Source organism: Nicotiana tabacum, chromosome 6 (genome assembly GCF_000715075.1).
Source record: "Nicotiana tabacum cultivar K326 chromosome 6, ASM71507v2, whole genome shotgun sequence".
In the NCBI taxonomy this organism is placed as follows: Eukaryota; Viridiplantae; Streptophyta; class Magnoliopsida; order Solanales; family Solanaceae; genus Nicotiana; species Nicotiana tabacum.
Genome location: NC_134085.1, coordinates 166,334,137 through 166,347,765, shown reverse-complemented (window position 1 = coordinate 166,347,765; position 13,629 = coordinate 166,334,137). Strand labels below are relative to the sequence as shown.

Sequence of the window (13,629 nt, the reverse complement as noted above, 5' to 3'; positions counted from 1 at the left end):
TCGGGTGCTCATTTATCTAACCCAAATCCAAATCTCAACGGAGTCGAAATGTGTCGATAACCACGGGTACATTGATGTGACGTGGTTCGAGATACATTTTCACAACGTTGCAATTCTCTGTTAAAGTAATGATGATAATAATAAAAGCGGTTAAAAGTTAAAATTTGCACATAGGTTCATAATTGTATAAAAATCAGATAATTAAGCCGAATATGACAGTTGTGCGACCGTGCTAGAACCACGGAACTCGGGAATGCCTAACACCTTCTCCCGGGTTAACAGAATTCCTTATCCGGATTTCTGGTTCGCGGACTGTAATACAGAGTCAATCTTTTCCTCGATTCGGGATTCAACCGGTGACTTGGGACACCATAAATCTCCTAAGTGGTGACTCTGAATTAAAAAATAAATTCCGTTTCGATTGTCCCTTAATTGAACAAACTCCCTTTGCGAGGGCGCGGGAAAAAGGAGGTGTGACAAAACCCTTACCCTATCTCTGGTTATTCAAATCAAACTCTTTTGGTGTCCTAATGCACCTTAAATCATTAGGTGACGACTCTTCAAATGCAAACCCAGTTCCCAAAAGGAACGAGTTGTCCCTCCAAATGTCATGAACCCGATTCCGCGAGGGAAAAGGGTGCGCGACAGCGTGCAACGCACGTGTCGAGAAACTAATATATATATTTCTATTATATATAAGCGAACAAGGTGTACGAACACTGCACTAATAGTTGTACCAAAAACACTGTAAATTGTACTGTAGAGGTGGACCCATTATGGTTTGAGTTTCTTTGCCTTACTATAAACACGTGTATTGCACCCAACCAGGTGTATCACTTTAGATAGATTTTGGGTCTCAAACCCTGAAATTCACTTTCTCTTCCATTGCTTTGGATGTTCTCTCTTTCTCTTTGTGAGTTTCTAAGCTTTATTATGTGCTTCTCTTTTGTCTTTACTCTTTCAGTGCAGAGGCGGCTGAAGCCCAAGGCAGGTAAGGCTAGGGCTTTACGCCCCCTAAATTTGAAGGCCCCATCTTTTAGTGTTTTTAGGTTTATGTATTTATTTTCCTTTTAAAAAATTTAAGTATTTAATGTGAAAAGCTATAATTTTGCTGTGGAAAAGGAAAACAACGTTTACTTTTATCATTACTGGATGTCGGGGATATGAATGGTTGCTTTTACTGTTTCTGCCTTTTGGGGAGTGACTTCTCTTCTTTTTTTTCTTTATATTTATTCACAACTACAAAGTTTATACCCTACCTTGCCTTCTTCAACCGCCTCTGCCTTCTTCTTTAATTCTTTTCTTTGTTAATTTCTAAAAAGCTTTATGATAATTCTTAGTTTCTTACTCCTTCCTGTCAAAAGAATTACAAGAATCTTGTGATCATTCTTTGTGGAATAAAATACAAAGTTGGTAAGTACAATTTGTTTTTTAATGATAACTTTTTTCTTTCTTTTCAAGCATTTTTTTTCCTACATATTGTACTTGGGACTGATTTGGTAGTCATTAGTCAATTAAGAGAGGATTGAATTTTTTTTTATATAATATGTATTGATTTTTTATTACTTAAAATTTCACAATATGATATGACTGCAATCTCATAAGACTCATACTTTCACAATAAAATTTTTATGCTGCTTATTATAGTTTAGAGTTAAAATTTTAATTCCGTTTAGAAATCTACTTTGATGGCAAGATTTCAAACTCCACAAATAAGAGATGCTTTATTGAAATTAGTAGAAGCTAGTGTGGATCCAAAAACTAAAAGTGAAGTAAATTGTTTAGCGACATACAAGCTTCAAAATTTTGAGTTTTTATTGGGTATGACTATTTGGTATAATATGTTGTTTGCTGTTAATTCAGTTAGTAAAAGTTTGCAATCAAAAGATATGCATATTGATGTAGCCATAGATCAACTAAGAGGCCTTATTTCTTATTTTCAAAGATATAGAGAAGAAGGGTTCACAACTGCTATGATTTCTGCTAAGGAAATTGCATCTGAGATGAATATAGAACCTGAATTTCGTAAAAAAACGTGTAATCTATAGAAAAATACAATTTGAAGAGAATGTTGAAAATGAAACCATAAAGTCTCTTGAAGAATCTTTTAGAATAGATTACTTTTTGTATATAGTAGATCAAGCCATTCGTTTGCTTCAAAATAGATTTGAACAATTCGAAGCGTATGAACATATTTTTGGTTTTTTGTTTAGTGGTAAAAAATTAAAGTCATTAGATGATGAGAATTTGAATTTTTTTTGCCTTAACCTTGAAATGTCTTTAAGACATAATAATCACTCTGATATTGACGGTCTAGACTTATTTTCTGAATTAAAAGTATTGAGGGAAATAGTACAAGTAGAAGATAATACTCTAGTCGACATACTCAATCAGATAAAAAACTTGATTCTTTTCCAAATGCCTATATTGCTTATAGAATAATGTTAACAGTTCCTATAACAATTGCCTCTGCGGAAAGAAGTTTTTCAAAATTAAAATTGATAAAATTTTACCTAAGATCAACTCTGTCGCAAGAGAGATTAAATGGATTAGCCATTTTATCAATTGAAAAAGAATTGTTAGAGGAAATAGATTATAAAAAAATTATTAATAACTTTGTAACTCAAAAAGCTAGAAAATAGCCTTTAAATAAAATATATATAATTTTTTTTAGAAGAACTTAAGGCCCCTCATTACACTTTGGTTCAAGTCCCAAACTGTGTTAAGCCGCCTCTGTTTCAGTGTCGGACCTTTCTGGTTTTTTCATTGATGGTATGTGATGTTCTTCTAATAGGAGTTATTGGAAACCTTGTTGCTGATTCAGTTGTTAATAGAAAGCAAACCACATTCTCGACCTTCCTAATTTTATATGGATTTGTCTTGAAAATTAGTAGTTGTTCCCGAGACTATAAGAACATAGTTTTGCTGTTCTTTTTGAAAAGTGTGCTGCTACAATTTTTACTTGCATGTGAGTAATTGTACCTAATCTAAACATGCATTATGTCTTATTGATGAATTTTTTCTTATGCTACTGATTAGTGAATAATTAATCCGTCCTGCAAAAATAAGGTATCAAACTTATTGTTGGAAGACTGGGTCTCTTCATATGCCCTATGCTTTTTCTTTAAATTTCTCTGTCAATTTATGATTTGAAGTGGGAATATGCACCCTATGTGTTTGATAATATGTACGACTCATTTTATTTGGTAATTTGAATGATATGCTGAAGAAATAACCAGTGATAGTTTTCTCTCTTGGTTTCAAAAAAGGTAAAGTGGAGGCATATGCAGCTTTGCTCTTTTTCTAATTCATTTGCAATTATACCAACTTACCAAACAATTAGAGGTAAACCCGTAAGTCTCTCTACCTCTTTCCATTCGCTCCCTTTTGAGGAACCAAACAAAACATGCCAATAGTGAAGGTAGAATTCCTTGTAAGCATCTGTTTTTGCCAAATAGTTAGTGTCGAAGCAGACTGCCAGAGACTACTAATTATAGAGGTGTAGAAGTTTGGGCTATATGGAAGGATTATTTTTTCAGGACATCTGCGAGTTAATGAGAATACGAATGAGGACTTATTTCATGGTTTGAGGGGAACAAGCAGGCGTGCATTCAGGGAATATGACGTACTTTTAACTCATAGTGGATAGATTAATTGCATTAACGAAAAAAAAATAGAGTAAAACTTTGGCGGGTTCACTGAGTTGTTTAGCTCATCACATAAATTTAGAAACCTTTTATCCTAAAGTGGTGAGACCATGGTTGCTTGAGCAGGAGAGAAGTATGAAGAGTCTCTTGAGCAAGATATTTCTACCCAGTTTCATGTTTTTGTTTTCTTCTTCTTTTTTTTTTTTTTTTTTCTTTTTTTTATATATATATCTTACAGGAAGGGCTTTAGCTTTAGCGTCTTAGTCCACTTTGAAAAGTGTGTTCTGTTCATTTGTATTTGGAGGAAGGATGATATTCCCAAAGGCTCTAGGAATTCAATTGATCAAGCCTGTAAAATTTAAGGTGCATTATTAATAGAAAGAAGAGATTATTGAATATTAAGGGATTAGCAAGTTTATAATCTTGATGAAGCCACTTTTAGTTATCACATTGCAATTATGTATTGGTTAGTTGCTCTTCAACTGTGGAAGTCTATGTACATTCTGGTTCTTGTCGAACTTGTCAGCTGCAGAATTTATTCTGAAACACTTGAACACATACACACATTCCATGTGGTTGCACGGGATATCCATAATTCTTTCCTTATCTGTTATTTGAAACTAGATGCAATATATTGGAGTTTATGTTCTTTATGTCGTCTGGTTTAATGATTAAGCCATATTCTTCTTTTTATCTGAAAGTTTAGTTGCGTTTCTGAAATTGGAGTAGAAATTACACAAAATATTGGTGCTTCTACCTTTTTAATTTAATTTTTTATACTGGATGAACCTGAAACCAAAAAAATAAAAAATAAAAACAAGGAACCTGAATAATGTATGGTTAATGTATTCTGTTAAGTTCAAACGAATCCAATAGCCAGCTGTTGCAGCAAAAAGTGAAGCTCTAATTTTCCCATCGAGGAGATTGTCGTTGCTTGCTAGGAGATACTAGATGTAGGTATATACACATGAACAAGATAGATATTAGGAAAAAGAATAAACAAGGAAAAATTAATGGTTTAGTCAAATTTCCTTATTTTATTTTATTTATGAGCATTTTTACTATATTATTCTTCAGCAGTAAATTTGATTTTATTGCCGCCTCCTTGTCCTGGAGGCTCTCCGGCCGGGGAGAGGCTTGCTATCGTAACCTTTTCTCCCAATATATGAAAAGGAGCGACGAACTCATTTGTATTCGGTCATAGGTTGGTCCAAAGAACGAGAGTCGGCTTCCAACATTAAGTCCGATGTTCCCAATAGCTCAGTGGTAGAGCGGTCGACTGTTAACTGATTGGTCGTAGGTTCGAATCCTACTTGGGGAGATTTTTTAGTTATCGCTTTTCTGACCTAGCGACCCCTATCCTTCTCCTTCGTTTTTAAACGAGCAGAATCGTGGGACATCAAAAGCGGTAAGTTGATTGTTGGTTTTTTATGCCTTTAAAGGAGAATAATTGTGTAACATCCTTTTGTTTTATAGCATAATTAAGCCGTTAGCTCCTTAAGATTGCTTCACTGCAATTATTGAAATTTACATGTTGAATGGTAGCTTTTATCTTTCTCTTTTCCTGCTTATTATTTTGCTATGCTATTGCTTTCAGATTAGCAAGATTGACTACTAAGATGCGCATTACATCCTGTACTCATAGGAAATAGTGGACTACAAGCTATTATGTGCTTGAAGACACAAGCGTTAAGTGCACCATGTGGAACAGTTGGGCAATGAAAAATAGCAGACTCATATTTCTCAAATTGTTTTCTTTGAGAAAGAGCAGCACGGAACCATGGAGGTCAAATTTTATTAGCTTGGGGTGGCTGTTAAAGAAATCAACAAAATCAAACTGGAAAAGGCTGAAGGGCGTTAGGATCCCCTTTGAGTTCCACCTTTATAAAGAGATGCTTGACTTCACTTGCCAACTTAGGCATTTTGTTTATGGCATCCTAACACCATTGAACAACTGTCATCTCGAATGACTCAAGTGCCACAAGCTTTCAGAGTCTACTATTTACCTGTCCTACAATAGGAAGTTGGTTATTTGTGATACTATTTGCAAGTAATACACAAAAATAGTATTATAATGAACAACTGATATTGTCCTACTGTGCACAAGATGTAAACAGAAGACTATTGGTTATGATTATATGTATTTTCATTTCTGTGCGGAGCACTATTGATATTGCCACCAAGACAGGCTTCACGCCTAATATTTTGGGCGGAGCACTATTGATATTGCCACCAAGACAGGCTTCACGCCTAATATTTTGGGCGGAGCACTATTGATATTGCCAGATACTCATATATATATGGTGCTTTGCTATACAAATTTCTGCATAATAGCTTAAGTCACACCAAACATTGAAAGACAGGATAGAGTAGAAAAAAAGCCTTTGCATTTCTTTCAATTTCTACAGCACCAAGAAGGGTCTTGTGTACAAGAGAAAGGAATCCACTTGTAAGAAACAACCCAAAATTACAAGAAACTCACCTTGAAAGAAAACCAAAATTTAAACAGACTCCACACATATTAGAATTATTCAGTTCACTAGAGAAGTAAAAGATCAGCATAAGTTCTTAAAGTTATTATTACGACTTAGACCCTGCTATTTGCTGGCAATGGCAAAACACCATCAAAGAAATCACCAAAGTAACCACGAGGTTCGTGAACTAGCTTTGAGATTATGTCTCGAAGTGTGAGTACCCCCTCGAGATTTCCCTTGTCATCGACGACATAGATCCTGTGTATCTTCATTGAATCCAGCTTCATGATAACTTCTTTAAGGCTGTTATCCCTTCTGCAAGTAACCATGCTACTTAAATAAGGGGAGTGCTTCTCATGCTTCTCCAGATAGCTTTGAACTGATGTCAGGAAGTTCTTTGCTGTTATAGATCTGCAGCGCGATAACCAATTAGAGAATGAGGATGATTTTGTCATTAAATGCACTCATCGCACTTCTTGGCAGAGGAATGAAGTGATACACTTGGTGCATTATTTGATCTCCACACCATGTGTGATCCAATGAATGTCATAAGAGGATGTGCTTTAGTGTGAATGATAAAGAAATCAATGCCAAAATGATTGGTTCAGATTCAATAAAAAGAACAAAGAAAGATAAGACGGACTTAAAACTGTTTGCAGACTAAATAGGAAAATATGCTATTTAAAACATGTTTACAGCTAGCATTTATGCTGTTCCATGTCTAGAAAAGTATGTAGCATTTCTGCCTTTGCATGTGACAGCCTTGAAATTATATTGTTAGTTATATGTTTTCTCTTAAGTGGTTATTGAACATATAAATGTATGAAGGCCAAAGCAAACCTGTAGTCCTTGTAGATCTCAGGAGCAATGAGAAGGAACTGAATATCTCTGATGCTTATATTACCAATAGCTTTCCTTCCACCACTTTCGACCACAGGGACTCCTCCAACTCCCTTTTGTCTCATCAGCTTGAACGCCTGCAGCACTGGTTCATCCTCATTCACCTGGAAAAGAGAATGCAGATACAGCTAGGAGGTTACAAAATACACCATGCAGATGTGTCAGAAAAACTTGCCTGTAGAATTGGTACGTGTTTTTGACTTGAAAAGAACGCAAAAATAATAAGCGTCAAAACATAGCATCTCCATCAAGTTGCTGGTTGGGTGATAATGACATGAATGTTCATTGCATGTTAAAGTAACTCTCCCAAGCTATATCGAAATATCTGGTTCATAGGATTCTTAAGTTTTTGGGCGCTGTTACTACTCACTCTTTCTAGAACCAAATGCTATCTCAAGGCTTAATTGTCCAAGGATATACCACTTAAATGATAAACTGACACGGCCGCCTAAGGAATGAGTTACTCATACAAATAGTTTGTTCCATTGCTTTGCGGACCTAGATCAACCTAAAGAAGCTTAAAGATAAATGGGTTTTTTTCCATAGTTTCTTGATTACTGCAATTTAAAGATATAACAGCAAAAACTAGTAGAATCTCAAAAGAATAATGGACTTGGAAGACCAGCTGCAAAGGTAAAAAAATGGCTAGAACACAACAAATAAGATGCTTGGCACTTAGCAGCTTGTATGCCAACGAATTCTCCAAATTGAGACAGTTCCTAAAATAAAAGGTGACGTGAAAAAATTGTAACCACATGCTCAATAGCAGAAGTTGTATGGTGTTGGTATCAACAGAAGACATGTGGCTGAAGACATACACTCTAATTTTATCACTTGCAGAGTCCTGCCAGCTCATATAGGTAATCTGACAGAAAAATGAACAGGTAGATCAAATTTGCGGACGGGAAATTGCAAAATATGAGCTACTCTGCGAAGGAAGAGAATAAAAATCTGGAAAATCAATCGTTCACAATGAGCTCGGGTTCTGCTTAAATTTGAGCTTTTGAGACCTTAGATTCATATTTCTATGCAATGGAAACAAAATTGTGCTCTATTATGGGGTAGTTTCTATACATAACACTTGAACTTATTATAGCAACAATATAGCAGAAGATCAAGCTACTCAAAGCAATTATATCCTTTGTTGCTTCGTGACAGCAGAAACTGAACTTGTTGAAGGTAACAGTTGATAGCTTCTAAGTGTCATATGCTATTCAGCCAATATGTATAGAATGTAGATATCTTTTCTTTAAACTCTCGCATTGATCTGCTTGATCATAACGTATAAAAGAAAATATTTACCAAAACAAACCAACTACCAACCATGTGATTGTAAGTGGATCATCAACCGTGCAGCCAAAGTAGGGGGCACGGAAAAGAATAAAATAAAACAGAACAAAATGGAGCACTTACAAAAGCACAAAGAAAACATATAAATCAGTCAATCAGGTAACCAGCTGCAACAAATATGCACAAGGGCTGGCATACTAACTTCAAGCACTTAGTTTCGCATACCGAAACACATGATAAAGAAATAGAAACACAAGGAATCTTAAAATTGAAGTATCATCTTTTAGCAAGATTTGCAATAAAATGAACACCATAGCAAATAGAAGGGCAACTCAATAATATATGTCCATAGATTATGGAACAGTTACTTGGTTATTTACAAACAACAAACCGCATGCTCAATACAGAAGCATAAAAACTCCAAAGTTCATACCTGAATGATGCTACTTGGCTTCATTAAAGGGAGGCCAAGTTCATATAATTTTTTAGAACCCCAGCTCTCGAACCAATGAAGACCAGCACATTCTTCTAGCATGTGTATAACAGCAGATTGAGTTATGATGTTATCAATCTTCCATTCCCCTAAATCAACCACAGGAATGCTCTTCATTTTGTATTTTGATAGTAAGAGAAGCATTGTCAGAAAAGAGTTTGATTTCTGCAAAGCCAGAAATGGAGCCCAGCGGAATGAACCCGAAATGTCCCGAACCTAAGTAACCACGTGTTAGTCAGTACAATTGCCCGAATAGCTTTCTAAAAGGAAAATCAGTAAATGTTTAAGGAAAAATAACTAATTCAGTATAAAGAATAACCTTTGTATTCTTATAGAGATCTGACGAAGTTAATGTCTCAAAAAAGTTTCCACAAGTCGCAGTTGGAGATTCAGGATGCAAACTTCTGAATCTCGGAGAAGAGACTCCGCTAACAGCCGCTGCCAATGCAGGGCTGAGTGTATCATCTGGTCCATCGATTACCGAATCAAAAGCAGAGTTGCCCTCCATCTTTTCTGACTGAAAAGTATGTGACAAATTGGTTTAAGCATCTTCATAGGAAAGGAGGACAATGTACAACAAGAATACCACTGTTTTTGTAACAATTTATTAGACCTTGATCCATTTGAGAACTTGCTTTTAACCTTTCCCCAACTTTTAAACGCAACATATGATCAACAATTCCCTAGTTGTGAATGAGAAGATACATGTTTAATTATGATTTATGTATGGGTGCATACCTGATGCAGGATCCATACCACAATGCCGGCAAATTCCACGATGCCAATATATCTATCAATCCAACTAGCATCTTCAGGGGCATCAACATCCACAACAGGTGCACTTAGTATTTTGTGCCGCGATAGTAACTTAACAGCTTCGGCCAAAGTTGCATCTGATCTTATCTCAATTACTGCAGATAAGAATAACAATCATTGCAACAACCAGATACTATTAATACCAGAAGAGAAATAAACCATAGAACACTAACGGCTAACTGATCAATTTTCACTGGCAGGCATTTAAGAATCCTAACTTAGGTCGCTTAACTCAACAAGATGCGTATAAGAGAATTACAGTATGCAGAAAATTTCTCTAATTGTTAGATTCAGTTTCTCAATAATTTTCAACTCAAAATAAACAACGCTTAACCAACCAAAAATATCTACGAAACCTCCTCCCAACTTGAATGAGGCAAGATTATGTAGCTTACTTTGTATTTTCTTGCTATGCTAGGCAAACGTAAAGGGAAGAGAGTGAAAGCATCAATAATAGAACGTCAGAAGACAGAGAGCTAACCACAAAACACACACAGGGGGGGGGGGGGGGTGTAAAAGAGAAAAAAGGAACAAAAATAATCACGTTTCTCAACTCTGATCAGATCTCAGGGTAGAGTGATTACGATTCACTTGATAAAGCATGTAAGCATGATCGTATTTGAACTACATACAGTCGATTGAGCAAAAGTAGACACAAATCCTATAAATTCCTTCAGCTAAGAATGAAGGAAAATGTTAAATTCACCCCAGCTCGCCGTGTTATCAATCACACCAACAAGCTACAATTAAAATTCTTGACCTCTAAAACAAATAATTAAAGGATCAGTATGCAGAATTCAGATAATTAAGACGACGATCATATTGCTTTAACAACAAGAAACCTATGATAAACAAGGAAAAGTAGTAGATTTACCTTGATTAGAAGGAGCAGGAGGAAAATCAGAAACAGGAATGTTCTCGAAACAAGCGTTGAGCTTCTCAGTAGGACTAAGCTGTGGTTCTTGTACATCCCATAGATCTTCCACTTGCATACCTACCTTTGCTTCTGGGCTTCTTGGTGTTTGACATCCTTCTTCCATCACCATCTCTCTCTTTCTTCTTCTTCTTCTTCTTCTTCTTCTTCTTTTTCCTACAAAATTCACTCTTTCTTCCTCTCTGGTTGTTAACAAAGTGATTGAAACTGCTGACAAATAAATCAATAATTCGATGCTTGTTGCTTTCTATGAAAGTGATCCAATTATTACACTAAAAAAAAATACTAGTCCCTATTCCGATATTAGTACCAATAAGAATTTCAGTAATTAAAAAATAAAAAGAAGATCCACGTGGATCATGATATGGTAATTCTGAGGAGCATGTCCACCTGTTCATAACTCTTTACTGCTGAAACTGTGCATATAATCTTCTTCGACTTATTTTTTATTTCTATATTAAAAATACTGTTTTTTAATTATATTGTTAAGTTTTAAAATTATTAAGAGATCAAATTTACTTAACTCAAAAGCTAAAATACTAAGTTGATGATATTTGTTTCAATTAATCTTTTAATCACAATTTTGTAAAATCTTAAATTATTATTATAATATTAAAAAAAGTACTTAATATTTTGTGACAAATCATATACGTAGGAAGAGGGATCGGGTGTAATGGAGGTGAGCGGTGAAAGTGGGATGATTGGGGTTGACGTCTATTCCGGTAGTTATTCTTATCCAGAAAAGAGAACCATTATTTTAATCAATTTAGAAGGCTAATACTTATCCGGTTTTGCAGAAGAGCCACATCCAAACAAGTAGTAATAAGTCAGGGGGCTGCTGCATTCGCATTACGTGGACTTTCATGACTGATTAAGACATGTGACAAGTGGCCTTTTATACTTCGATACAACTTAACTGTCCTTTTACTCTTTAAAGATATAAAGAAAAAATTTTGATTCACTTTTTTGTTTTCTAAGTAGTACTGAATAATATAACCTTAGATTTTTTTTTTGGGTGCAAACCTTAGATTACTTTATTTGTAACAGAAAATCAAATCATTCTTCTCCTTCTCCTGATAGCAATAAGTTAAACACTGAGCATACGACTAAAATAGTTAGAGATGCATCTAAGATTTGAAGCTTTTAAATCGAAAATTCGAAATTTTAAATTATTAGAATCTAAATTAATAATTGTATATTTTTAATAAATATGTTTAGACTAATATATATTTTAGACCAAAATTAGTATTAGATTAGGCCGAACACGTGAACAATATTACTAGCTACGCCCCTAAAAGTAGTAAATTGTGATAAGAGTCAGTATTGTTGCGAATAAGGTAGCAGATAACCGGAATGTTTTTGAGCTCACATTTAAGCAGGTTGGTTTTTGAATTGTTTTAGGGAAAACGACATTATATAGCCGCTTTCAAAATAATAGACGAAAAAATTATTAAATCCTATATTTTTGTACGTGAAAGTGTGCCATAAATAAATTAACGGAAGCTCGAAAATGAGATGTTATATCTCGCATTTTCGAATATTAAAGTTTCTGTATTGGTCAAAATTTGACCGCTGCGGTCAAGCTGATCAATGTCCCGTCCAGACGGTAAGACAGCGAAAGACGACATTGCCTATTCCACATCCGGCACTCTCGTTACCCGTCGAGTGAGAAGAAATAATGTCTAGAGGACGACCAAGACAAACTTGGTATGAGAGAGCATCGGACCATGTAAATAGCAAAGGTCCCTTGACTATATATAGGAGGGAGAAAACCATTGTAAAGGGGAGGATTTCTTATTTCTTCTTCATGTGCTCTCCCGAGCTTCTTTCTCTGTAACCATTATAGTAAAGAAGAAGAATAAAGTAACTTCTAGGAAAAAACATGTAAAACTATCTCCCCCAGCGATTAAAGTGGGCCGCAACGAAGAGTTTCAATAAGATCGATTACTTCTATTTCATCTCATGTACTATTCTTTCAATTAGCTCATTGATCTGGAATTTATTATGTTTAACTAAGATTTACCCCTTCACTTTCTTTAATTGATTTGCTCAAAAAGGTTCCGATATCTTTTGAGTCAAACAGTTTCATCGTAAGTTAATCGACACAAGTTCGGGAATGAAATTATTTTGTGATTATAAACATTATGCTATTTCAAACAAGTGATGAGTAACTTTGGGAAGGCGAGAGGATAAGCAAATCGAAGAAAATAAGTTTCGTCGAAGTTTGACATCTTGGGATAAAATATAGTCCGAGCTATAATACCCGACATTTATGGACTAGAACCATACACGGTACCATATGATCATAATAGTAGGATGTATAAAGTGTATTAAAAATAAGTAAAATTTTAAGTAATTTGAGACAATTCTTAATTATACGGGTAATTGGTTAATTATCGGGAAGCGGGATATTACCTAATTAATTAATTGATTATTGGATAAGATTAAAATCTCCACCCCACCCCCACATGGTAGCAAGCCACTAAACCAAACAAATAACTCTTAGTCGTTGTTGATTAGGTGGCAACCTACTATGATAATTAAAAGACACTTCATTTGTAAAATTTTCAATACAAAAACACTACATTAGACGTTAATAATTCCTTTAAGCTTTCAACAAAAATTTCTTGCAACAATTCCCATAAATTTTCAACAAAAATTTCTTGCAACAAGTCCTATAAGCTTTCAACATCAGACGTTAAAAATTTCAACAAGAATTATTAGCACTTTAGCAACGTAAAATTTTGCGGTTCTAATAAAGTACGGTGCAACCTTTTTCAAGAATATCATACGGATTTTTTCCTACTCCAGGTATGTTAAGGTTATCCCTTCTTTCTTTTGGTATGATCTATACTACATAAACGAAACGAGTAAATGCACAATTTTCATACATGACTCTATTCATAGAAATACTAAAGATGCTTAAGTTCTTGATTCCCCGTGTGTCATATTATTCTATCATTTGTTCATGGGTCTCAGAAAAATACGTAAGTTGAAAAACGTTTATTTCATGATATTAATCAAAGGCATAATGGTCTTATGACACTCTGAAAGATTTTATTGACGTACTTCTCA

At 34.9% G+C, this 13,629-nt stretch overlaps 1 protein-coding gene and 1 long non-coding RNA gene across 2 annotated transcripts; one reads left to right on the top strand and one right to left on the bottom strand.

The window, feature by feature from the left end:
* Nucleotides 1-2,685: 2,685 nt before the first annotated feature.
* On the top strand, nt 2,686-5,800 carry LOC107761591 (uncharacterized). Its single transcript, XR_001642616.2, has 2 exons — nt 2,686-2,772; nt 5,293-5,800. It is a non-coding gene; the product is annotated as an uncharacterized LOC107761591 (long non-coding RNA).
* Nucleotides 5,801-6,014: 214 nt separating this feature from the next.
* Nucleotides 6,015-10,819, bottom strand: LOC107761590 (SNF1-related protein kinase regulatory subunit gamma-1-like). The gene is made up of 6 exons (XM_016579828.2): nt 10,495-10,819; nt 9,543-9,715; nt 9,124-9,321; nt 8,745-9,020; nt 6,962-7,125; nt 6,015-6,532 (listed from the first exon to the last, which is right to left on the bottom strand). The coding sequence occupies exons 1-6, from the start codon at nt 10,664-10,666 to the stop codon at nt 6,235-6,237; spliced, it is 1,281 nt and encodes a 426-aa protein (XP_016435314.1). The 5' UTR covers nt 10,667-10,819; the 3' UTR covers nt 6,015-6,234.
* Between the last annotated feature and the right edge of the window lie 2,810 nt (nt 10,820-13,629).

Excerpts from the sequence above, each read along its gene's own strand:
- LOC107761590 (XM_016579828.2), bottom strand. The coding sequence starts at position 10,666 with ATGGTGATGGAAGAAGGATGTCAAACACCAAGAAGCCCAGAAGCAAAG. Across the intron at positions 9,322-9,542 it reads TGGTATGGATCCTGCATCAG|TCAGAAAAGATGGAGGGCAA; the intron begins GTATGCACCCAT and ends CATACTTTTCAG. Across the intron at positions 9,021-9,123 it reads ATCTCTATAAGAATACAAAG|GTTCGGGACATTTCGGGTTC; the intron begins GTTATTCTTTAT and ends GTGGTTACTTAG.